General features: G+C 38.1%; 11 protein-coding genes and 1 non-coding gene across 12 annotated transcripts, besides 2 other annotated features; 6 read left to right on the forward strand and 6 right to left on the reverse strand.

Annotated features, from left to right (window-relative positions):
- Positions 1 to 302: 302 nt before the first annotated feature.
- Positions 303 to 1,958, reverse strand: HEL1 (E3 ubiquitin-protein ligase HEL1; the record flags this gene model as incomplete). The annotated part of the gene is made up of 1 exon (NM_001179807.3): positions 303 to 1,958. One exon carries the CDS (start codon positions 1,956 to 1,958, stop codon positions 303 to 305), a length of 1,656 nt encoding a protein of 551 aa, NP_012942.3.
- A 373-nt stretch (positions 1,959 to 2,331) lies between these two features.
- YKR018C (uncharacterized protein) lies at positions 2,332 to 4,509 on the reverse strand (the record flags this gene model as incomplete). Its single annotated transcript, NM_001179808.1, has 1 exon — positions 2,332 to 4,509. One exon carries the CDS (start codon positions 4,507 to 4,509, stop codon positions 2,332 to 2,334), a length of 2,178 nt encoding a protein of 725 aa, NP_012943.1.
- Positions 4,510 to 4,824: 315 nt separating this feature from the next.
- IRS4 (Irs4p) lies at positions 4,825 to 6,672 on the reverse strand (the record flags this gene model as incomplete). Its single annotated transcript, NM_001179809.3, has 1 exon — positions 4,825 to 6,672. The coding sequence occupies one exon, from the start codon at positions 6,670 to 6,672 to the stop codon at positions 4,825 to 4,827; it is 1,848 nt and encodes a 615-aa protein (NP_012944.3).
- A 274-nt stretch (positions 6,673 to 6,946) lies between these two features.
- On the forward strand, positions 6,947 to 7,441 carry VPS51 (Vps51p; the record flags this gene model as incomplete). Its single annotated transcript, NM_001179810.1, has 1 exon — positions 6,947 to 7,441. The coding sequence occupies one exon, from the start codon at positions 6,947 to 6,949 to the stop codon at positions 7,439 to 7,441; it is 495 nt and encodes a 164-aa protein (NP_012945.1).
- A 401-nt stretch (positions 7,442 to 7,842) lies between these two features.
- Positions 7,843 to 10,590, forward strand: ALY1 (Aly1p; the record flags this gene model as incomplete). Its single annotated transcript, NM_001179811.4, has 1 exon — positions 7,843 to 10,590. One exon carries the CDS (start codon positions 7,843 to 7,845, stop codon positions 10,588 to 10,590), a length of 2,748 nt encoding a protein of 915 aa, NP_012946.3.
- Positions 10,591 to 10,779: 189 nt separating this feature from the next.
- Positions 10,780 to 11,748, reverse strand: NTR2 (Ntr2p; the record flags this gene model as incomplete). The annotated part of the gene is made up of 1 exon (NM_001179812.1): positions 10,780 to 11,748. The coding sequence occupies one exon, from the start codon at positions 11,746 to 11,748 to the stop codon at positions 10,780 to 10,782; it is 969 nt and encodes a 322-aa protein (NP_012947.1).
- Positions 11,749 to 12,027: 279 nt separating this feature from the next.
- On the forward strand, positions 12,028 to 13,620 carry RQT4 (Rqt4p; the record flags this gene model as incomplete). The annotated part of the gene is made up of 1 exon (NM_001179813.3): positions 12,028 to 13,620. The coding sequence occupies one exon, from the start codon at positions 12,028 to 12,030 to the stop codon at positions 13,618 to 13,620; it is 1,593 nt and encodes a 530-aa protein (NP_012948.3).
- A 132-nt stretch (positions 13,621 to 13,752) lies between these two features.
- Positions 13,753 to 15,981, reverse strand: DBP7 (putative ATP-dependent RNA helicase; the record flags this gene model as incomplete). The annotated part of the gene is made up of 1 exon (NM_001179814.1): positions 13,753 to 15,981. One exon carries the CDS (start codon positions 15,979 to 15,981, stop codon positions 13,753 to 13,755), a length of 2,229 nt encoding a protein of 742 aa, NP_012949.1.
- Positions 15,982 to 16,378: 397 nt separating this feature from the next.
- On the forward strand, positions 16,379 to 17,227 carry RPC37 (DNA-directed RNA polymerase III subunit C37; the record flags this gene model as incomplete). The annotated part of the gene is made up of 1 exon (NM_001179815.3): positions 16,379 to 17,227. The coding sequence occupies one exon, from the start codon at positions 16,379 to 16,381 to the stop codon at positions 17,225 to 17,227; it is 849 nt and encodes a 282-aa protein (NP_012950.3).
- A 119-nt stretch (positions 17,228 to 17,346) lies between these two features.
- GCN3 (translation initiation factor eIF2B subunit alpha) lies at positions 17,347 to 18,264 on the reverse strand (the record flags this gene model as incomplete). The annotated part of the gene is made up of 1 exon (NM_001179816.1): positions 17,347 to 18,264. One exon carries the CDS (start codon positions 18,262 to 18,264, stop codon positions 17,347 to 17,349), a length of 918 nt encoding a protein of 305 aa, NP_012951.1.
- A 630-nt stretch (positions 18,265 to 18,894) lies between these two features.
- Positions 18,895 to 19,025: a long terminal repeat (Ty1 LTR).
- Positions 19,026 to 19,072: 47 nt separating this feature from the next.
- Positions 19,073 to 19,396: a long terminal repeat (Ty1 LTR).
- A 180-nt stretch (positions 19,397 to 19,576) lies between these two features.
- YNCK0017W lies at positions 19,577 to 19,649 on the forward strand. Its single transcript has one exon. It is a non-coding gene; the product is annotated as a tRNA-Arg (tRNA).
- A 323-nt stretch (positions 19,650 to 19,972) lies between these two features.
- On the forward strand, positions 19,973 to 22,270 carry BCH2 (Bch2p; the record flags this gene model as incomplete). The annotated part of the gene is made up of 1 exon (NM_001179817.3): positions 19,973 to 22,270. The coding sequence occupies one exon, from the start codon at positions 19,973 to 19,975 to the stop codon at positions 22,268 to 22,270; it is 2,298 nt and encodes a 765-aa protein (NP_012952.3).
- Between the last annotated feature and the right edge of the window lie 365 nt (positions 22,271 to 22,635).

The following is a 22,635-nucleotide window of genomic DNA, read 5'->3' on the forward strand; positions in this document are numbered from 1 at the left end:
TTTGTTTAGGAGGCTTTAATAAAGAAGAACTAAATACCTAAAATGTAAGTTAGCTGTTACTCGTCATTTCCGATTCAAAGAATTTTGAAATCTTTTTAAAACAATATAACTTTGTAGGAATTGGAACAACAATGTGTATATAAATAGTATTTCAACGACAAATACAGGTTCAAATAAATAAAAAAATACGAAAATATACAAAAATGCAACAACGTTTAAACTCCAAAATAACCAAACATCCCGCAGTACAAAAAACATGAATAAAACAACAGAATAACCAAAACAATACTAAAACAAAACATTCATTCTGCAGCTTTGCAAATTCCCTTACATAGCAGTTCTCTACCGCATTCCATTAATGCAGTGGTTCTATTTTCCACATATCCGGCCTTATTATAAAACTCTGGTCTTCGTTTCATGATCACTTCGGGGGTTTTTATTTGCAATAGCTCCGATAGCGATTCCACTGCGTTGGCTAAGAGCATTTGGTTATCAACGAAAATCTTCGTCAAATTATGAGATGCATCCGAGTAATATGCCACGGCAAATGACCATTTTAATACGGTTCGTCCCTCATTCAACACTTTTAAACTTTCTGATAGGAACTGTCCATCAATCCATGAGATACCTATTCTTTCTTGTAGTGCATGAACTTTCGTGCCCAAAGTTTGCCCCAGGTTCCAATCAAGCTTGGCTGAAACTTCATGTTCGTTAAACAATCTATAGTAGAAAGTGTATTTCTTCAAGGTTTTATTAGCGTCTTGAGGGTTCTTACTTTTATTATCCTCATTATTCTTATACATTGTACATTGAAAAAAGTTCTTACCGTGGGGCGCCCAGGGGCCCTCACAAATCCAACAGAATTCGTATTTACAACTTGAGCAAACCATGTGGTTGCAGCCACCATTTTTTTCAATATTAACAGAACATTTTGGACATTCTTTAGTGTGGGACAAGACCCAATTCAAAATTTCTGATTCTTTTCTGGCTTTTTTAACCCAAGCAGTGGTTATTTTACAATCTGCTGGGGAATGAACTTCGAATCCGCAATTGAAACAGAATCTATGAAATGAATTACACTTAACGAAAGGTGAATAATGCAAACGGGTATATTCTGGTAATGATGACGTATCTCGCAAGTGCACGATGGATTTACAGTCAGCAAACGGGCACCATTTATAGTTACGATTATGTTTTTGAACAAAACTTTTGATTGAAGAATCCATCAACTTACTACTCGAAGGATGTCCCATCACTTTATCTATATCTTCATTTTTCAATGCCAGGGAACAGTCCATGCATGTAATGATGTTCCCCTCATGCAACTTATCCTTGATGTAATGACGGTAGCAATTGATACAATATTCATGGCCACATTCCAACGCAAATGTTTCCGTATCCTTTTTATCACAACAAATAATACATGTAAAGTCATTTTTGAATTCAACTTCTCTGAAATGTGAATTATAATCATTATCTTTCTTGATATTTGCTGTGGTACTTAAGCCAAGCTCCACAAGCAATTCGTCCATTTTTTCGGTCCAAACTTCTAGCAAACGTTCCTCGTTCCAATCATAATGCTGTAGTAATATCAATATATCCGCAGATGGAATTGCAAAAATAGGTTGTAAATGGTCAACCCTTTGAAGCATTCTTTCAAATATACCCTTGGTGGTTAAGCATTCATAACTGAGATTCGGTACACTCCCTTCACACAGTATTCTTTTGTTGTTTTTCGTAAGAGGAGCATCTAGCATCCCCTCATATATGGTATCGACTCCATCTTCATCTTCATTGATGTCAAATTCTGAATCTTGGCTTGTTACACTAATTAACTTCGGGAAAACTAGTCCATGTATAGTAAATTCAGATGTATTGTGAGATTCATAAAGTTCAATAGAGCTGGAATCACTTTCATCAAAACTATAAAATTGATCATTTTCGGTACCACTACTCATTGTTAAAAGCCTCTAACAAGTACACCCAAATTCGCTAAAGACAAATTAAATATACTTAAAGAATGGCTATAATTCCTGTATAGTAGCTGGGATAGTAACAAATCAATACAAATGTAGCTACCTTAAAACTAAGGCAGTACTCACAGCATTCTTCACCTTCCTCTCCTCTTTTCTAAAGCGGGTTCCTATTTTTTGCGCAAGGAGGAAGGACGATGGCACTGAGAAAGCATCAAATCGTATGTAATTAAACTACGCAAGGTATGTACGGTCAATAAGTATAGCTTAGCGCTTTAAAATTAGGTGGGACATTAGGAAAACTAATAGGGGAAAATATTTCTTAAAAAAAAGGGCATGAGGGCTGATCAAAACTTGATTACAATGAATGGTCAACGCGGTCAATGGCAGCCTTAATTTTCATACCTACTCTCGTACTCAATTCATAATCATCTGCGTAGCCCTGAGCCCTCAGTAACCATTCTTTACTCTCTGGAAGGCCATCCATGCCCTCCAACTTCCATGTAAATAGAGCACGTTCATAAAGTGCAGTCGGATAGGCCCATGGATCTTCAGTTTTCTTTATATATTTGACCTTGCCATTTTGAATGGAGAAAAACTTAGGTAGAACCTTTTCATCCAATATATCACAACCTTCTTGGATATGACCTAATCTTCTTAATGTCAAAGAGACCAAGAGATCTTTGATTAACTCCTGATCTGAGTCTAAAGCTTCAATGGCGGGATTTCTATACTCAGTTAGCATTTTCTTTGTTAGCTCCAAATGCTCTTCAGACATTCTATTATAACCATTGTAGAAGTACGCAATTTCGTGTACTGGTGAAGTAGCGATACCATCCAGAGGATTTTCCACCCCAAGTTCCTCCTTTTTCGCTTTAAATTGCTCAACTTTTCTCAGAATAAACCTATCTAATGGCAGGTTCTTCGATTTGAAGGTTTTCTTACCTAGCAAATTCACAGAGGTGAAGATAAGTTCTTCGGCCTTCTTTTGGTATTCATCCTTTTTGTCTGACTTCATTAATCCCATTTCGCACATTCTCCAATTTTCTAAATAACAGCAGCCAGCAAAATATGTGTAAAAAGCGTGTGACCAATCACTGATGTCTAATAGCGATAAAATATCTTCTGCAGCTCTATCGTATTGATGCAAATGGATCAATGTTATAGCACGGTCAAAAATCATCAAGGATTTGACCTGTCTCATCCGTATCTTGCTAACATCAATCGAATCCATCAATGCGACTGCTTCCTCTAAACGCCCTTTACCAGATAGCATCCTTGCCTCATTCAATAACCATAGCGCACTATTGGGAAATAGCGCTCTTGATTGCAGCAACGCATCTTCCAGTATTTTCCCAGGATGCAACAACGTAGGGCCATCCATCTCTTCATCTTCAGAATCTTCACTGTTACTGGAATCCTTAACTGCTGCAGGAATATCAAAATCATCGTCAGTGAATTGGAAAGGTCCATCATAGTAAAACATCAGGGCTAACAAACCAATACAACCATGCACGTTTCTTTGCTTTGTGGCTTTCCAAACAAGTCTCAAACCTTCTTCTCTGGAACCCCTGAATCCAACCACAGATAGGACCGCGCCAATAGCGGGTGGTAATAGTGATATCACAACCTGTAAAATACCAAAGCATAAATTGACACCAGAATGGACAAACTCATCAATTGTTGCTTGACTTAAATCTATATCATCCGAAAGAACTTTATGATCTGTTATTTCCTCTTCTGGCAAGTCTTCCATTGCTTGTAGTCCTAGCTCACCTCTCAACCTGTTAATTGCAGGAGAGTTGCCAATGTGGGCGCCAGATAATCTTTCAGTCCTCATGCTATGAATTTGTTCAGCAAATTGTAAAAGATCCTTATCCTTTTGTTCTTCAGGAGTCAGTTCATAAGGTATATCAACGGAATTGAACGCATCGCCACCAGTTATGAAAGTCGCTGGGGTGGACTCCTTATCTTCACTGCCTGACGTAATTTTCAATTTCTTGGCTTTGTTAGCAGCTTTAATAGTTTCCAAGATTTCTTGTAACATATAGTACGACTTTCTGAGCTTTAAAATGGCCTTGGCCGCCTCCATCATACTTTCACTGAAAATCATCAATAGGGCATGTAGAAGGCATGATTCTGTATAAGTCACGGCATAAACTGTTCCTGGAGGATATAAAGAACTGCTCTTCAATCCAATTTTTTGAGCCCTCTCTCTACTTTTCAAAGATAAAGCTTCTGCCTTGGCCAAAGTCGCAGAAGCTTTTTTCATCTCTTCAGCTTCAAAACCTAAAGTGGCCTCCAAAAATTCAATGACACCACGAGCTAACGCATTTATAGTTTGGTCGGAAGCTTCTTTAGCATCACTCTCATCCAGCAAAGCCAAACCCTCGTCAGCATTATCATCTAAGACATAGTCCATCGCACGCAGTGCCTGTTCGAAATCATGAGCTTGTTTTAGAATGGCTTTAGTTTTTTCTTCCTGTGAAAGCTCAGGAATCTCTTCCTTCGCACCAAAACCAAACACTTTAAACATTTTGGTTGTTCTGTGATCCACTAGTCACAATTAGCCTGTGGATCGTCTCAGTGGTGGCATCCGAATAAACGATGCCTCTTTTTTAGTTGATCGAATTTGCCCCCTTCCTTGGAAAAAAGGAAAGAAAGCAAAAAGCCGGGAATAATAATAACAGAGAAGACTAATAGACATTTTTTTAGTAAGATTGGCCTTATCTCGAACAAGATTTCTGAGATGACAATTCGATTAGCTTAACAGTAACAAGTGGGGGAATTACGCATTATATATATATACTTCTGTATATGTCTACCTACGAAGTGGTGCGAGTCACACTCGTCACGACGAGCTATTGTGGTCTACAAGAACTACACGGTTTTCCTTCTTGATATTCTTGATTTCTTCTTTCATCTGTTTTCTCTTTTGTTTGGCCATCGCCTTTAGCGTACTCACTGGCACAACCGTGGTGGAAGCATATCTATCTACGCTATCCCAAACGCATTGCTCGACAACATTGGGAAGTTTTCTGCCATACAGGCACTGATCGACCAGCCACATACCCACAATAAAAGATTTCCTATCTAAAGTACCATCTTTTCTTGTGTCTACCTTCGTGTAAATTTCTGCCAATAGACTATTGGGCAAGTTAGACCGCTTCCAGATATCACGGACTATGATACCCAATATCAATCCATCTTCGGGTAAAGTATTAATTGCTCCGGAATCACCCGTTATAGAGGGCCACCAGCTCAACAGGTTCAAATGACGGTGTCTGTTGCTTACCCACATGCTTTCGTAACGCTTCCTTTCGTTGTCTGTTACGAAAGTTATATCTGTATGTGATTTCCAGGGTTTATCCTCATTGAATTTCCGATCTCTCGTGCGGTGGATAGGCCTATGATGTGCAGTTTTATTGGCAGAATTCCTGATCTTTCTCTTAATTCTATCTCTTTTGCGTGGCTTGGTCAAGGCGTCCTGGTTCTGATCAGATTCAGAATCAGAATCAGTATCGTCATACACATCATACGTGTCGTTGGACGGATTGTACTTATACCTCAGATTTCCCTCATGTAGAGAGGATGCATGATCATTTTCTGCGTTTGTACTTACAGAGGTTTTACGTAATGTTGTTTTAAATCTCATACTCGGTTGTTGTTCATGTTGTCCCAGTTCTTCGCTGCTTGCATCCATTTCATATTGTGAAGATAAGTGCTTGGGCTTACTACCAAATACTTTCCTTTTGAACTTGTTAACAAGCTTCTTCTTCCTCATATCGGATGAATAGTTCGGAACCAAGTTGGGCAAACCACTTCCCTGGTTGCTCGTTGTAGTAGTAGTGTTTGAGCTTGCAATAGATGGCTCTGATTCACATAACGAGAGTTGATTAATTGTTTGAGATAGACTTGTTTGTGACCTATTAGAAATAACGTCTGAAGTGTCCGGATTGAGACTATGTCTGGAATCGATGCTAATTGATGATAGGTTTTCATTTTCATGAAGCTGACCACTGCCGACAAGTGATGATTGCAAGGGAGGAGACGGCCTGCGTTTGGGCAGAGCTTTGTTGCTGTCTTTATTAGTTGCAGGCTCCATAGAGCTCGAGGATAGCCTTCTACCGCTACTAAAGGAAGTAAGTAAATTCTCTTGAGATCTATTGTCGGGAGTTCTTTGGCCAGGCGTCAGTGATTCATTGGAGCCGTTTCTTGAGCTTGAGCGTGAATGAATGCCCAGCAAGCCATTCAAGTTCGGAGTTTCTAGAACTTTTAGTGTATCCAATGCCGAAGAATGGGAGGAGTTATTGTCAGAACTAAGTTTCGATTGTGAATGCGCTAAAGCAGCTGCCATTTGAGCAGTACTACTAACATTATCTTTACCTGCAGGGCTTGACCTGTGTTTCTTAGACAACTCAACATCATTAGGCGCCGTTGTTTTAATCTTAGGTACCTGTTTTGTTCGTATGCGTGCCTTCTTTTGTTCTTGTTTCCGCCCTGACTTTTGTAGCGATGGCTCTGATAACCTAGTTTGAGGATTCCTGCTCACCGTTACTGGAGGGCATGGACTGCTGACCTCATTGGAATGGTTCTGGAAGATAGCTTGCGCAGCGCGAAGGGAATCTGAAGCTCCTTGTTCAGTCAAAGTTACTGTTGTACCGCCATGATAACGCTGTTTACCAAACGAAAGTCTCATACTCCTCTGCTAATCTTTTCCTATGTCAAAAAAATGAATCTACCCAGGCCTTAAAAGTATGTTCTACCTGTGCAACGAGAGTGTTGTTGTGGCAAGGGTCCATTACACAATGGGCCTTTTTGTGATGATTCAACTTCGATATGCTTTATACGAGAAATCATCGAATTTTCGCTGCGTGGAAACAAGAGGCAGTAAGTTGTACGTATAGGTGAGGCTCTGCATAGAAGAGGCGTATTTGCGGTGAGACGGAATCTGACGAGGATATTAAGTACAGATGGCAGAACAAATTAGTCACAAAAAGTCCCTGAGGGTGAGCAGTCTGAACAAAGATAGAAGATTGCTCTTAAGAGAATTCTACAACTTGGAAAATGAACCGAATAAAGGTCGTCAAGAAGCACGTATAGGGGAAAAAGCCAGCGAGGCTCATTCTGGGGAGGAGCAAGTCACAGATGTGAATATAGATACCGAAGCAAACACTGAGAAACCAGTGAAAGATGACGAATTGAGTGCAACTGAAGAGGATCTCAAGGAGGGGTCAGAAGATGCAGAAGAAGAGATAAAGAACCTGCCCTTTAAGAGGCTAGTACAAATTCACAATAAGCTCTTGGGCAAAGAAACCGAGACTAACAATTCTATCAAGAATACCATTTACGAAAACTATTATGACCTAATAAAAGTCAACGACCTTCTCAAAGAAATTACAAACGCCAATGAAGACCAAATTAACAAGTTGAAGCAAACAGTAGAATCTTTAATCAAGGAACTGTAATTTCCAGCGGCATATCGTGGCTTTCACCGAACACTTCCTTCGAGAGAGTGCATTTTACTATGTGAACCAATTTTTCCTCTTTTTCGGTTTGCAAGTTCACCTGAAAAACTGCTTAACACTACTAGCAATTGCCCTATTGTCGTACGAGGACTTTGCCAAATGTATTCCCGGCTGTTTGTAGTATATATACGCAGATATATAATAGCGCCGTCTTTTTACCTCTTTGAGCGAATTGCCAAATATTGACTCTTTTGTCTTATTTCGCTATCCCCATCTTATCAAAAATGGGAACAACTCGTTGAAATAAGAGACAAGCAACAAGAAAGACAACCAACAGAAAGTTCCATTCCGCACAAATACGCTGGAATCCCATAGAATATTGCTTGTTCCTCTATGACTACATGCTCCAATTCAATACAGAAAATGATACTGTAGCTCCAGTGTTTCCCATGGAGCAAGATATAAATGCAGCACCTGATGCCGTCCCACTGGTGCAGACAACAACACTACAAGTCTTTGTAAAGCTTGCCGAACCCATAGTGTTTTTAAAAGGATTTGAAACTAACGGACTGTCTGAAATAGCCCCCAGTATCTTACGAGGATCTCTTATCGTCAGGGTGTTGAAACCGAATAAATTAAAAAGTATATCGATAACCTTCAAAGGAATATCCAGAACAGAGTGGCCGGAAGGTATACCACCGAAGAGAGAAGAATTTTCAGATGTTGAAACTGTTGTCAATCACACATGGCCATTTTATCAGGCGGATGACGGCATGAATTCTTTCACCTTAGAACATCACAGCTCAAATAATTCGTCCAATCGCCCATCTATGAGCGATGAAGATTATCTACTTGAAAAAAGCGGTGCTTCAGTATATATCCCACCAACCGCTGAACCCCCTAAAGATAATAGCAATCTAAGTCTGGATGCCTATGAGCGCAACTCATTGTCATCCGATAATTTGAGTAACAAGCCAGTATCAAGTGATGTTTCCCATGACGACAGTAAACTGTTGGCTATTCAAAAGACACCATTACCATCATCTAGTCGAAGAGGATCGGTACCGGCAAATTTTCACGGTAACTCTTTGTCACCTCATACCTTCATATCTGATTTGTTTACAAAAACATTCAGTAATAGTGGCGCTACTCCAAGTCCTGAGCAAGAGGATAACTATCTTACACCATCCAAAGATTCTAAAGAAGTTTTTATTTTTCGACCGGGCGATTATATTTACACTTTTGAACAGCCAATATCGCAATCTTATCCAGAAAGTATAAAAGCCAATTTTGGTTCCGTGGAGTATAAACTGTCAATAGACATAGAGAGGTTTGGCGCATTCAAATCAACTATACATACTCAATTACCCATCAAAGTCGTAAGGCTTCCTTCTGATGGATCCGTAGAAGAGACTGAAGCTATTGCAATTTCCAAGGACTGGAAAGATCTTCTTCATTATGACGTGGTAATTTTCTCGAAAGAGATCGTTTTGAATGCATTTTTACCCATCGATTTCCATTTCGCTCCTCTAGATAAAGTTACTCTGCATCGTATTAGAATTTATCTAACAGAGTCTATGGAATACACTTGTAATAGTAATGGAAATCACGAGAAGGCTCGTAGATTAGAGCCAACTAAAAAGTTTCTGTTGGCTGAACATAACGGTCCTAAACTGCCTCATATACCAGCTGGTTCGAATCCTTTGAAGGCTAAAAATAGAGGGAACATCCTCTTGGATGAAAAATCCGGCGATCTAGTTAACAAAGATTTTCAGTTCGAGGTGTTTGTCCCAAGCAAGTTTACAAACAGTATACGGTTACACCCTGATACAAATTATGATAAAATCAAAGCCCACCATTGGATAAAAATTTGCCTTCGTCTTTCCAAGAAGTACGGGGACAATAGAAAACATTTCGAAATAAGTATTGATTCTCCAATCCATATTTTAAATCAACTATGCTCACACGCGAATACTTTGCTACCGAGCTACGAGAGTCATTTCCAGTATTGTGATGAAGATGGTAATTTCGCACCAGCAGCAGATCAACAAAATTACGCAAGTCATCATGATTCCAATATTTTCTTCCCAAAAGAAGTTCTTTCGTCTCCCGTTCTTTCACCTAACGTGCAGAAGATGAACATTAGAATACCGTCTGATCTTCCAGTAGTGCGTAATAGAGCTGAAAGCGTAAAGAAAAGCAAGTCAGATAATACCTCCAAGAAGAATGATCAAAGTAGCAATGTCTTCGCATCCAAACAGCTGGTCGCAAACATTTATAAGCCCAATCAGATTCCAAGAGAATTAACTTCTCCTCAGGCGTTACCATTATCGCCCATCACCTCACCAATTCTCAATTACCAACCATTATCAAACTCCCCGCCTCCAGATTTTGATTTTGATCTAGCTAAGCGCGGCGCAGCCGATTCTCATGCTATTCCTGTGGATCCTCCATCATATTTTGATGTATTAAAGGCCGATGGGATTGAATTGCCATACTACGATACAAGTTCATCTAAAATTCCTGAACTAAAACTAAACAAATCTAGAGAGACATTGGCCAGCATTGAGGAGGACTCATTCAATGGTTGGTCTCAAATTGATGACTTATCCGACGAAGATGACAATGATGGCGATATAGCATCTGGTTTCAACTTCAAGCTGTCAACCAGTGCTCCGAGTGAGAACGTTAATTCACACACTCCTATTTTGCAGTCTTTAAACATGAGTCTTGATGGGAGAAAAAAAAATCGTGCCAGTCTACACGCAACATCAGTGTTACCTAGTACAATAAGACAGAACAATCAGCATTTCAATGACATAAACCAGATGCTAGGCAGTAGTGACGAAGATGCCTTTCCCAAAAGCCAATCATTAAATTTCAATAAGAAACTACCAATACTTAAAATTAATGATAACGTCATACAATCAAACAGCAATAGTAATAACAGAGTTGATAATCCAGAAGATACAGTGGATTCTTCAGTCGATATTACAGCATTTTATGATCCAAGAATGTCATCAGATTCCAAATTTGATTGGGAGGTAAGCAAGAACCATGTTGACCCAGCAGCCTACTCGGTTAACGTTGCTAGTGAAAACCGTGTACTGGACGACTTTAAGAAAGCATTTCGCGAAAAGAGAAAATAAGTACATTATTTTCATTCTCCGACAGAATTGCTACCATTTTACTTTGTGTCCTGTGATTCAATAGTGTACAATATATTGGACATTTTATAGTATACAAATATACACCATCAATCTATACATCCATATCACTTGTCGTAAAGATATCCCTTTTTAATAGTACAGCGATTAAAAAAATAACATGATTAACGTTCAGTTACCAATGAGCTTATTTATTAGGCTTGCTTTAGATTTTTCCAAGTCAATTTTTGTTTTTTCTAACGCTTGCAACCTCATCTCAACCTTCTTCCTTTGCAAGCAGATCTTCGAAACCATCTCGTTTATTCTCTCAATGCTGTTCCCACTTTCATCATCGTCTGGGAAAAGTACCGGTAAGGGCGTGATGATTTTCTCATTCGATTTGTTTATATTTCCTTTGCTTAAAAGCTGGGTTTCCCATTCTTCATTAGTTCTGTAGGGCACTTCATTTATGGCCTTCTCTATAATCTTTCTTTTAGAATCCTTTTGAATAGCAATTTGATTATCCGTGAGGGCTAGCATTTCGTCTTGAAAGCCTTGCATTTCATCGTCACTGAAGTTCGTAATCTCCTTTTCATTGTTACGTTTCAGACCACCATTTAATCTTATTGTCTCCATAATTTCGCGTTTATCCTCACTGTCCAACAATTTTACATAATCTCTTTCTGTTGTAACATCACTCTCACTAATTTTCCTTCTAGATAATGACTTCTGTGCTTTCAGTTTTGCAATTTCTCCTCGGGTTGGTATACTACTAATGTGCTCACCTTCGGAGCTACTGCCAGCCTCTGAAGAATCACTTAATAGATGATGATTCCCCTCCATCAAGTCCTCCATATTGAGAATTAGCAAATCATCTTTGTTTCGCGTCGATGCATTGGTATTTTTCTTTGAATGGTAAAGATCTTCATAATGCGAATTATCCTCCTTTATTGCTTGTTCGCCATCAAAGGTAATGTCGCGCTTAGGAACTTTTTTAAACTTTATTGGTTGTAATACACAAATGTCGTTGTCATCATCTTCAGAATCGTTCGACACTAGGGGCTTAATTTGCTGCATTGGCTTATGCGCAGAACCATCAATTCCAACCTCCTCAGGAGAACCACTTGGTAACCTAATTTTATTTCTTTTCTTGATCGCCATAATGTGTTCAAATGCTATAACATTGCTAGGCAGAACTTGACGTAACTCGACCAGTTATATTGCTTCTTCAAAGCACAAATTTATGATGATTGCTTTCAGTTATGAGGTTCATTTCGATATTCTTTATGATCTTCGCTTGCCGGGTATCGGACAAATATTGAAATATTATACAGCAAGAAAGAGGCATAAAGAGCCTGGCAGCAGCAAATAATGGCAAAGTGAACGTAGTCCGAGAAACAGTGGCTTAATTATTTAACCTTGGGTTTGCAGTAATTAATAATGACAAGAAAGCAGGCTATTGACTATGCAATCAAACAAGTTCCGCAAATATTGCCTTTGGAAGAGTCTGATGTAAAAGCGCTGTGCGAACAAGTACTGAGTACATCATCTGATGATCCAGAACAAATTGCTTCAAAATTTTTGGAGTTCCTAGGTCATGAAGATCTATCGTTTGAATTTGTAATGAAGTTCAATGAATTATTGAATCAGAATGATAAAAAAGAGGAAAAAAAAACGAAAAATGTGCATCTTGAACATACTGCCCCCACTTCATGGAAAAATGAATCAAAACAGCCCACTAATAACTATATCAATAAGAAGGGAGATGAAAAACCAAAAAAATTAAAGGATGAGAAGAAAAGCTCGACAACGAGGCCTACCGTTCAACCATCAAATCAATCTACGCAATCAAACCCCATAAAGGAGAAAAAAGAGCACAGATCAAAGGGGAAATTACAATCGTTACAAGAAATAGACGAAGCAATCAAGATGCTAGAGCTTCGAGATAGCGGTTCTTCTAAAAATTGTAATTGTCAAGGTACAAGGCATCCAGTTTTCGACATCGCGCCAAACTGTCTTCACTGTGGTAAAGTGGTTTGTGTTATAGAGGGATTGAATAAAGGTAAATGCGGTCATTGCCATGAACAGTTGATTTCTGATAACGAAAGAACCCAAATGGTAGAAATTTTAAATCAGGAAAAAAACGAACTAAACGGTTCATCATCGTCCTTATCCAATGCGTCAAATGGAGCTAATGTCCCAAAGAAGAAGACTAAAACCTACAAAATAACTTCCGGTATGGGTAAAAATTTATTTGCTGAACAGGACAAATTATTTGATTTCATCGAAAGGAAAAGAGAAAGAGAAAGAAAGCGTAATGAAGTGTTGAAATTGCAGGAGGAAAAAGAAGAGAGCGAAGCAAAGGAAAGACAAGCGAGCGAGCATGACCATAAAGCTGAGGAAAACCCGGAGTTGTTAGCAGCACAAGAACGATTAGATAGACTTTTATATTTCCAAGACACTTCGGCAGAAAGAACAAAAATTATTGATAATGCCAGCGATTTTGACATGAATCAGGAGGTGGGTTTATGGGGCAGCGCAAGAGAAAGAGCTCTTGCGTTGAAGAAGCAACAACGTAATTTGAGAAAGTGGGAAAAAGTAGAAAAGGAACGGAATGGCAGGCGCGAGAAGTACGTTGTTAGCATGAATATAGGTTCAAACGGTAAAGTTACTATGACAGAAGTCCCTAAGGATACAGAGAACGTAATTGCAGGTTCAGATGATGACATCAGTGATATAAGTGACGAAGAAGATATCAGCGACCTTAAACATATACACGCTCTGAAAAGTGAAATAAATACAACGAAATCCTTGGAGAATTTGCATTTACAGTCCAAAGCATGGGATTACGAACGTGATAAAAAACAATTCGATAGGCCTACGTATGTGAAAAAAAATTCAGATACTGCACAACAGAATAGAAAAACGGAAGAAAAGGCTCACGACATGCAAGCTTATGATTTAAAGTCAAGAGTACAAGTGGACCAAAATGCAGACGCATCAGTAGAACAGAATATTCTTGCTGTACTTTGATGAATGGTAAAAGTTTATATTATATATGATAGAGGATATAACCGTTATTCATTTTCTGTAGATTTTATCATTTTCTTTGTCTTCATAGTATACAATTTTTTTTTATATGAATTAATGCTTGTTCTTGTCTATTTAGTAGTTAAACTCACTTGCTATTTGCTTCTCTGCCATACGAGCCATACGAAACATTTTATTTTTAGAGTTTTCCTTAGTTGGCTTCTTTTCACTATTACCATCCTTACTACTTTGCAATCCCATAGCCTTTGGCCTTTCACGTAACCCAAAACTTTTAGCTAAATGGCCTAGATGTAAGAACTTCACGTTGAAAAACTTCTTTTCTTGAGAGATATGCGTTGCGTAAGCCCTCACATGACTAATGAAACCTTTAACGGCCAAATTTTTGAATGCGGAATCTCCCACTACTCGTCTTTCTATATTCAAATGCCATGTCGTAGCATTGGTATCCCACTCATATTCTTTATCGCCCACGTCTTTATTTTTGGACGATTTCTCATCTTTTCTAATGAATTTATCATTTCTGTTGACATTCACATCTTTGAAAGCCGGCATTAGTATTTCTTTATCGAATTTCAGTAATTCCCAACCCATCGGATGATACGGCTGGATATAGTCCATATATTTTTCTTCTTCGCCAGGAAGTAAAAATAACAAACTTTCACCCTTCTCACCGGCCCTTGCTGTACGACCAACTCTATGTAAATGGTCTTCAACAGCAAATGGTGGATCCAACTCAATAACAGATCCAACGTGGGGAAGGTCTAGGCCTCTACTTGCGACATCTGTACAGAACATAATAAGATGTTTTCCCTTGGTGGCTTCATTATCACGAGCAAAATGCTGCAATGTAGAGGTTCTCATTTGTTGGGATAAAGAACCGTGCAATTTATAAATCACTACATCTGGGTCCCTAGAATCTGAAAAACAAGGAAACATAGTGTTTCCTTTTGTCAATAGTCTTACAGAATCACCCGTTAGATTTTTATGGTGCCCGTCACTTCCTGAAAATGCGTCATAATGAAACTCCACGCTGTCTGAACATGATACGAATACGATTGTACGCAGCGTTTTGGACTGTTGACCGGAAGCGATGAAATCTTTGGTAATGTTGTTCAAAGTAGCAGCTAATGTTACAAGACGCAACTTTGGTGGGACAATAGTAATCCTCTGCAATAGTTGATCGGGCGCAACCGTTACTATATCAGAATCTTTCTTGGTACCGTTGCTAATCAATTTGTAATCTTTCAACGCCACGTTTCTTAACCTATTAACACCATCAGTAAGTGTAGCACTACATAACATGTGCACTAACTTATGCGGTAGCTTGGGAAATTTTTCGGAGTTGATGGGAATATCGTGAACAATTTTAATAATTTCACTGATCGTCTCATCAAAACCCAATTCCATTAACTTATCTCCTTCATCCAATACGATATACCTTAGAGATTGACTCAATTGCTCCTTGATAACTTTTGTATTTTGTAAATGATCCAAAACACGACCTGGTGTACCGATTATGAAATTGCAACCCTTACGCAATCTAGCTTTTTCTGATTTCTTACGTTCTCCACCAATCAATAAACATGGGACCAAGTAGTGACAACATGACACAAGCGTGGAACAAACATGATATATTTGTGATGCTAGTTCTCGTGTAGGAGCAATAACCAATGCAAATGCACCAGAAGTACGATCAACATGAGTATCCATGTTCAAAATAGTAGATATTATAGGTAAAAGATACGATAAAGTCTTACCTGAGCCTGTTTGGGCGTGAATGAAAAAATCGTTCTTCCCCGCGTTACCTATTATTTGAGGTATGGCCTGCTTCTGGATGCTCGTAGGCTTTTTAATACGCATTTTTTGCTCCAGATGAGAAACAAGAAGACTAGAGACACCTAAAGACGCAAACTGATCACCTTTCAAGGGCGCGTTAGACGGATTGATGGCAACGTTTTCATCATGAATATTAGTGTTTACCGCAGTTGTAATCTCTCTGTTAGATGTAAACAGGGATGAAACAAACTGAGAATCGGCTGGTAGAGTTCTCCCTTGAGTGTTATGAGCATTTCTACCCTTATATTTTTCCTGCTCTTCAGAACTATAGGAACTCTCCTTATGCAATTTTTTAATAGAATTCTCGCCTCTACCCGGAATTATCCCTTCGTCCCCTGTAGTGTTCGCCTTTCTTTTCCTCGAGACTGTCTTGCCCTCAAGCTTCATTTTCATTCTTCTTCTATCCTTCCATCTACCGCCTGTCACCTTGGCAGCTTGCTTATAGGAACTTCCTGCAGTGTCCTCATTGGTAGTGAAGTTTAACAGCATAGAATCTTCATCGCTCATCTTGGTGTTAAATTGCTGAATAAGTATGCTTATTTGGAATATGAATAATCCCAAAGGAAAAAGAATATAAACAATCGTACTTTCTTAAATTAGAAATATCACATACAAGTACTCAATCTTTTATTTTCCTAAGCTCATCGCAAATTTTTCAAGTAAAATGGAAACCTAATATGTCAGGGTTTTTAATCCATATTGTTAGGGCAACATTCAATTTTAAACTGAAATTTTATAAAAACTCTGTTCATTTTTCAGGCCTTAGGGTTAGTATTCTGACAAAATTATTCAAGAAAAAAAGAAATGTTACAATGAATGCAAAAGATGGATAAAAGCGAGAGATGAGCTTAAATGATCTGGCTCAAGCAGTGCAAGGTGAAAGTGGAATAGGCTAGTGTTATAGATGAGTATTGACAACAAGTTGTTTGTTACTGAAGAGGATGAGGAAGACAGGACGCAGGACCGTGCTGATGTTGAGGATGAATCTAACGACATTGATATGATAGCGGATGAGAACGGAACAAACAGCGCTATAGCTAATGAGCAAGAGGAAAAATCCGAAGAAGTAAAAGCTGAAGATGATACTGGTGAAGAAGAAGAGGATGACCCAGTGATCGAAGAGTTTCCATTGAAGATCTCCGGAGAAGAGGAGTCACTGCACGTGTTTCAGTATGCTAATAGACCAAGGCTAGTAGGACGCAAACCTGCTGAGCATCCGTTTATCTCTGCAGCAAGATATAAACCCAAGTCGCACCTATGGGAAATAGATATTCCTTTGGATGAGCAGGCCTTCTATAACAAGGATAAGGCTGAGAGCGAATGGAATGGGGTTAATGTCCAAACATTAAAAGGCGTGGGTGTGGAAAACAATGGCCAATATGCAGCATTTGTCAAAGATATGCAGGTTTATTTGGTACCTATTGAGAGGGTAGCACAATTGAAGCCATTTTTCAAATATATCGACGACGCAAATGTAACAAGAAAGCAAGAGGACGCCAGAAGGAACCCTAATCCTTCATCACAACGCGCTCAAGTGGTTACCATGTCTGTAAAGAGCGTCAACGACCCTTCGCAAAACAGACTCACTGGCTCCCTGCTGGCACATAAAGTCGCCGATGAAGAGGCTAATATTGAATTGACCTGGGCAGAAGGCACGTTTGAACAGTTCAAAGATACTATCGTGAAAGAAGCTGAAGATAAAACTTTAGTAGCCTTAGAGAAACAAGAAGACTATATAGATAATCTAGTTTGAAGTACATAATGCATCATGAAGAAAGAACAGCATCAGACATCAGTTTCACATAAAGGATGCTCTTGCGCTTTTTCTCCTTTTCTATTAAGTCATTGCGTGCATATATTATGTGATTTTTTTTAATCATACCACATCTTGATTAACTCTTCTGAAACGGCACTTGGAGTGAGGACCCCTAAATCTGTAATCAATGCAGTAATGTATTCTTGGGCGGTATAGTCGATCGTGGGCCCACGCAATGCATCTTCTAGATCGTCCGTACGACGTGTGAAATCCAAAGGAGGGCCGGCCATAGGTAGATCATCTGAAGACAATGGAAACATACGAACAAATTTGTGACTTTCAGTGACCACATAGAATGGTTTTCTTGCATTATGTGCTAAAACACCCACTGAATAGGTACCCACGAGATTTATAATACCACCTGATTCAGCAACACCCTCAGCACCAACGAACACTTTGTCAACCTTATCGATTACCGCTCCAACCGCGCTATCGACAATAAGAGTCACGGGTATGCCCTTTTGTTCAAGTAAAGTATATAGCTGGTTCCCTTGTTTGCTAGGTCTTGATTCTGTCACCACACATCTGAACCTAATAAACTTATTTGCTGCATGATTTAATAAAGAAAATACTGCTCTCGAATAACCATGTACCAAGATGATATCATCATCAGCTATGAAATCCACCCCTATTTCTGCAATCTTGTTACGCGATTTTTTGGCTCTCGATACAAAAAGCTGGCCATTTTCAATCAAATGTTGTTTACAGTTTTCCCAATCACCGTATAAATGAAGATTTCTTAAGACAAATCTCATGAAAATATCACAACCGGCTCTCAGGGAAACTGAGTTCGGAATGGATTTAATAAGTTCTTCCGTGGAGCTTTTTATTGTATTAATCATTTCTGCCGCTGTTTCTGGTGTTTTTATTCTTAATAGCGTGACCAATGCTTCAATGGCAGCAATCGGCATTGTCATCTCAGTATCTTCTTCTAAAAACCTTAGATAAGTTTCTGTAATATTAAACTCCGACATCCTTCCTCTCGATTTCTGGTATACGTAGGACTTTTAAAATTCTTTCTATCAATTACTATGAAGAAATCTATGATTAATGATGGCTTTGTCACTATTTGAGCAGTATGATTCTCATTTTACACCATAAACTTCACCAATTTTTTCATTTTTTTTTCATTTTTCTTCCGGATGAAATTTATCTATTGTAAAAAAAAAAAAACATTATGCTATGTAGAAAGCTTTAAATATGGCGACAATGTTGCTGTGTTGTATCAAATTCCCTGGATAGAGTCGTGCACTCTTAATGTGGCGAAAATGATGGCATTGCCTCCTTATTCTTTCTCATAAAAGGTATTACTAATCGTTATCTATTACCAACATAAGATATAGCTAGCAATTCTTGTAAGCACAATTACATATGTTTAGTTTTATTTTGAAAAGCAATACAAGCGCAAATTGTTTGGTCTGTTTTGGAGAGATCACCATGTAGCTGGCACTGCTGCAGATTGTCATGTAGTAAACATACTAGTAAAATATTCTTAAAATAATTTGATCAGATCAGTTTTGTTCTTCTATCTCCTATGTCATAACATACCGCTCATTTTTACTATCGTTATGTTTTTCATTCAGAAATTTTATTTTTCTTTAGGTCTTGAGTATCGACTTCCACAACATTGGATGACTGTACCTCACGATTTGTGTATTCTATTTATGCAGTATGTAATAACATATTAGTGTCACGACCGCTAGCCAATATACGATAGTGGATCTTTATTCCAAAAAATACTTATCTAACATGTTTAACAACAGATCAGATACTAAAACTTTTTGTCTGAATAAGAATTAACTACCATCTATGCACTAGCACACAAATTAGCAGTATGTTCTCATACACAGTGTAAGAAGATGACATTAAGAATGAGAAACGGTTATTAAATATAATAGAAGCTGAAATGCAAGCATTGATAACGTAACAAGATAAAGAATAAGCATATAAAGTAAAAAAACGAGACAATAACATTACTATTCATGAATACCGATTCCTTCTTCCGCATTTCTAATATCCTCGAAGAGAACTTTTAGTATATTGTGTATCATAGCCTTCAACAATAATGGAACACCAGTAATTATCATATTATTCAAACATTTCTCAATGATAGCTTTTATTCACAATGGAACCCAACAATTATTTCAAAATTCACACATTTCTTACTTCTTAGAGCAGGATTAGTTGGGTCTGGTAATTTGAACTACTATATTAGGTAAAAAATCATGCAATAAATAGTGCTGATACTTAGGGTTCTCAATTTTTAATGTCTCTTAATAATTCTTGTTCCTCGTGGCCCAATGGTCACGGCGTCTGGCTACGAACCAGAAGATTCCAGGTTCAAGTCCTGGCGGGGAAGAATTTTTTTACTTTTATAATTTTCTTATTATCTTTTCAGTTATTGAGTAAAAATATTATAATATTGGAAATGCTACGTTGCCAGTCCTGGTGCCGTACAATGCCGTATTATTTTAGCAATTCGTCATCAGGTTTCCGAGGCATTGTTACACCGTTTGGGAAAAATAAGATGTATGCACAATGGTGTATCTAAATTCAACATAAAAATAAAAAAAACAAAATGACAAACGGCAATAAAGAGACATTGTGTGCAAAGAAAGGGCATATATATCAAGTAGTATAAGTAGTAAAGTACAGTTAACAGATCAATTGGCCTCGAGGAATATGAGTTTTTTATGGGGGTCTACAAAGTCCAAGAAAGGCAAGAATAAAAAGGCTGCAGGTTCTCTTCCGTCAGGTGTTGTTCCACAGCAACGTGTGAAACCAACACGTAAAAACGTTCCTATAGATTATCCAAGAACTTTGGAAAAAGTACATGGTGAAAGTTTAATCTTTAGGACGTCCCTTTTAAGTGAATTGGTGAGCACTGGTAAATCTGGTATTGGTCCTCCAGACTTGATTCATTGTACAGAGTTAGATAAATTTCACGATGAGAAAATAGGTGAATTCTTTTACATCACGGGGATCGACGCCTCGAGCGTCTCTATGCCAATTGCATTTTTGAAGCTGATAAAATGGAATGATGGTAAGAAACTAAAATCAGCATCTTTGAAGAACGACGACATCACAACCTACTGCACTTTCAATATCTTTCAAAAATTGGACATTAGATTAAGATATGAATCTGAAGATGTTTATCAAGTTAATATCGTTGACTGTTTAAATGGCAACAATGAAATACCGTTGAGTGATCTTATTTGGGAAGAAACTTTCGTTAGCTGTTGCATAAGAAGCGTAATTATTAATTCAGATTTTGAAAGAAAAATACCTGGGCTAGTGGAATTACCATTTGTTTTTGAGAACAGATGCGCGAGTGATTATAAAAGGGTGATAGATTCGTTATGCAAATTTTTGCCAAGATTTTTAGAATGTGGTTGGGATTCTACAAAGAGCGTCTATGCAACGATACTGAATAACTACCTAACTGAATCATTATTAGTATTTCTGTCTATAACTCCAGAATTCATAACAGACTATGCGATCCAGGTTTTAGACAACTTGATGACGAATGACCCGTCAAATTCTAGATATTACGCTATTGTAATTATTTCTATCATGGAGCGAAGTAATGACCGCGATGTAGAAATGATCAAACGGATACACGAGATATTAGACCTATTACTACCCGTACTGTATGGATTGCCATCCGATGAACCTTACATTTCTGATTTGATCAATTGCATCACCGATGTATTAAGCATCCAAGCAAGGTTTCTATTGAACAATAACGACTATGAACTTTCTTTATCCATTTCCACATTGGCCACGAATTTATCTTCTGATAATTTTGAATCTTGGTATCTGTTATCTAAAGGCTATATTTTTTCACAACAGTATGATAAGGCACTGCTCTCAATCAATTCGATGCCCTGTTTAGCGGAATATGATATCGTTAAACAAGCCCAGATTAACGCTTTTAAGTTTTATATGAACTACTACAAGGCACCACTATGTCATAGCAGAGAACACTGTACCATGACATCACACGAGTTAAATCACCTCATGAATATTATGCATTATGAAAATGAGTTGGAGTTGAAGACAATAATATTTGGACGCACTGTAATGCCCAATGAATCTAAGTATGGATGTATTGAAGAGATATGGAATAAATCCTGTCTTGAATTAGGACCTATTTGTGGACCACAGAGTGACAATCTCATAAACTTTGTATCTCAGCAGGAGGTAAATACAGTAGGAGATATGCTGTTACTAAAACGAAGCAAAGAAACCAGACAAGAGAGTTGGTTTATAAAGCAAGTACGTCTTCTGTTGATGGAATTAGTCGCTAGAATCGGCTGGAACGCCTTACTTCAGCTAAGATCTGACGTTTTCGTTATGGAGAGTAAATTCAAAATGATAGAATCTTCGGACAAGCTGTCCACAGAATTACGCCAGAAGAGGCTCTGTCAGAGATGGTTTGATGCTATGTTTCTGGACGTTTACGAAGATTTAAGTATTAGCACTTCATCTCAAGAAAATAAGGCTACGGCGAAATACAGCGGGTTGGAATGGGAACTACTTGGCTTAACTCTGCTTCGAGTGAGTGACTTACCCGATGCAGTAGCGTGTCTACGAACTAGTATTTTGGCAAGGTTTGACCCTATTAGTTGTCACCATCTGTTGAACTTTTATTTAACCATGGATTTTAATGATGAGTTTATGAGAAGGTTTGACGTCGATATCATTTTAGATCTATTAGTGAAATTGATCTCCTTTCGGATACGATTCTATGATAGATTTCAGATATTTTCCCTTCAAGTACTAAGGAAACTAGAGGGACAGCTGGGCTCCGAAATTATTAAGAATAAAATAATTAATTCTCCTTACGGGCAAGCTGGCATCACTTCGGTGATAGATTATATGCTTGAATGCCTCTCTAAAAATAGGAATGAAGCCTGCCTAGCCTATGAACGCCCTCTTCCAGATCTTCCTTCCACTATCAAACCTCTGGCAGACTAACTGATCAAATTGATTTAATGAATCTATATATATATACTGTGTGTGTGTGTCTGTATTCTTAATGGACAAATTTACGGCGATAATGCTAATACTTTAGCGCGGGTAATATCCTAATAGTAATTTTTCAACGATTTGACAGAGTAAAAAATGACCAGCGTAAAAATAACATCAATACGTCAAGGGTATACTAGACCCTTTTCAGCTCTTTCCTTGTCCATTCGAAGACATATCAAAGATAAGAAAGGTGTTGGATATTTACTATTGTAATTTCACCTTTTATTTCTTTTTTTTTGACGGGCAATTGTTTGTTCGTAATAGATTTTCTATCAAGTCAAGAATTTTTTATTCTTGCAAAGGCCGGCTCA

The sequence above is a fragment of the Saccharomyces cerevisiae genome, chromosome XI (genome assembly GCF_000146045.2).
Source record: "Saccharomyces cerevisiae S288C chromosome XI, complete sequence".
NCBI lineage: Eukaryota > Fungi > Ascomycota > Saccharomycetes > Saccharomycetales > Saccharomycetaceae > Saccharomyces > Saccharomyces cerevisiae.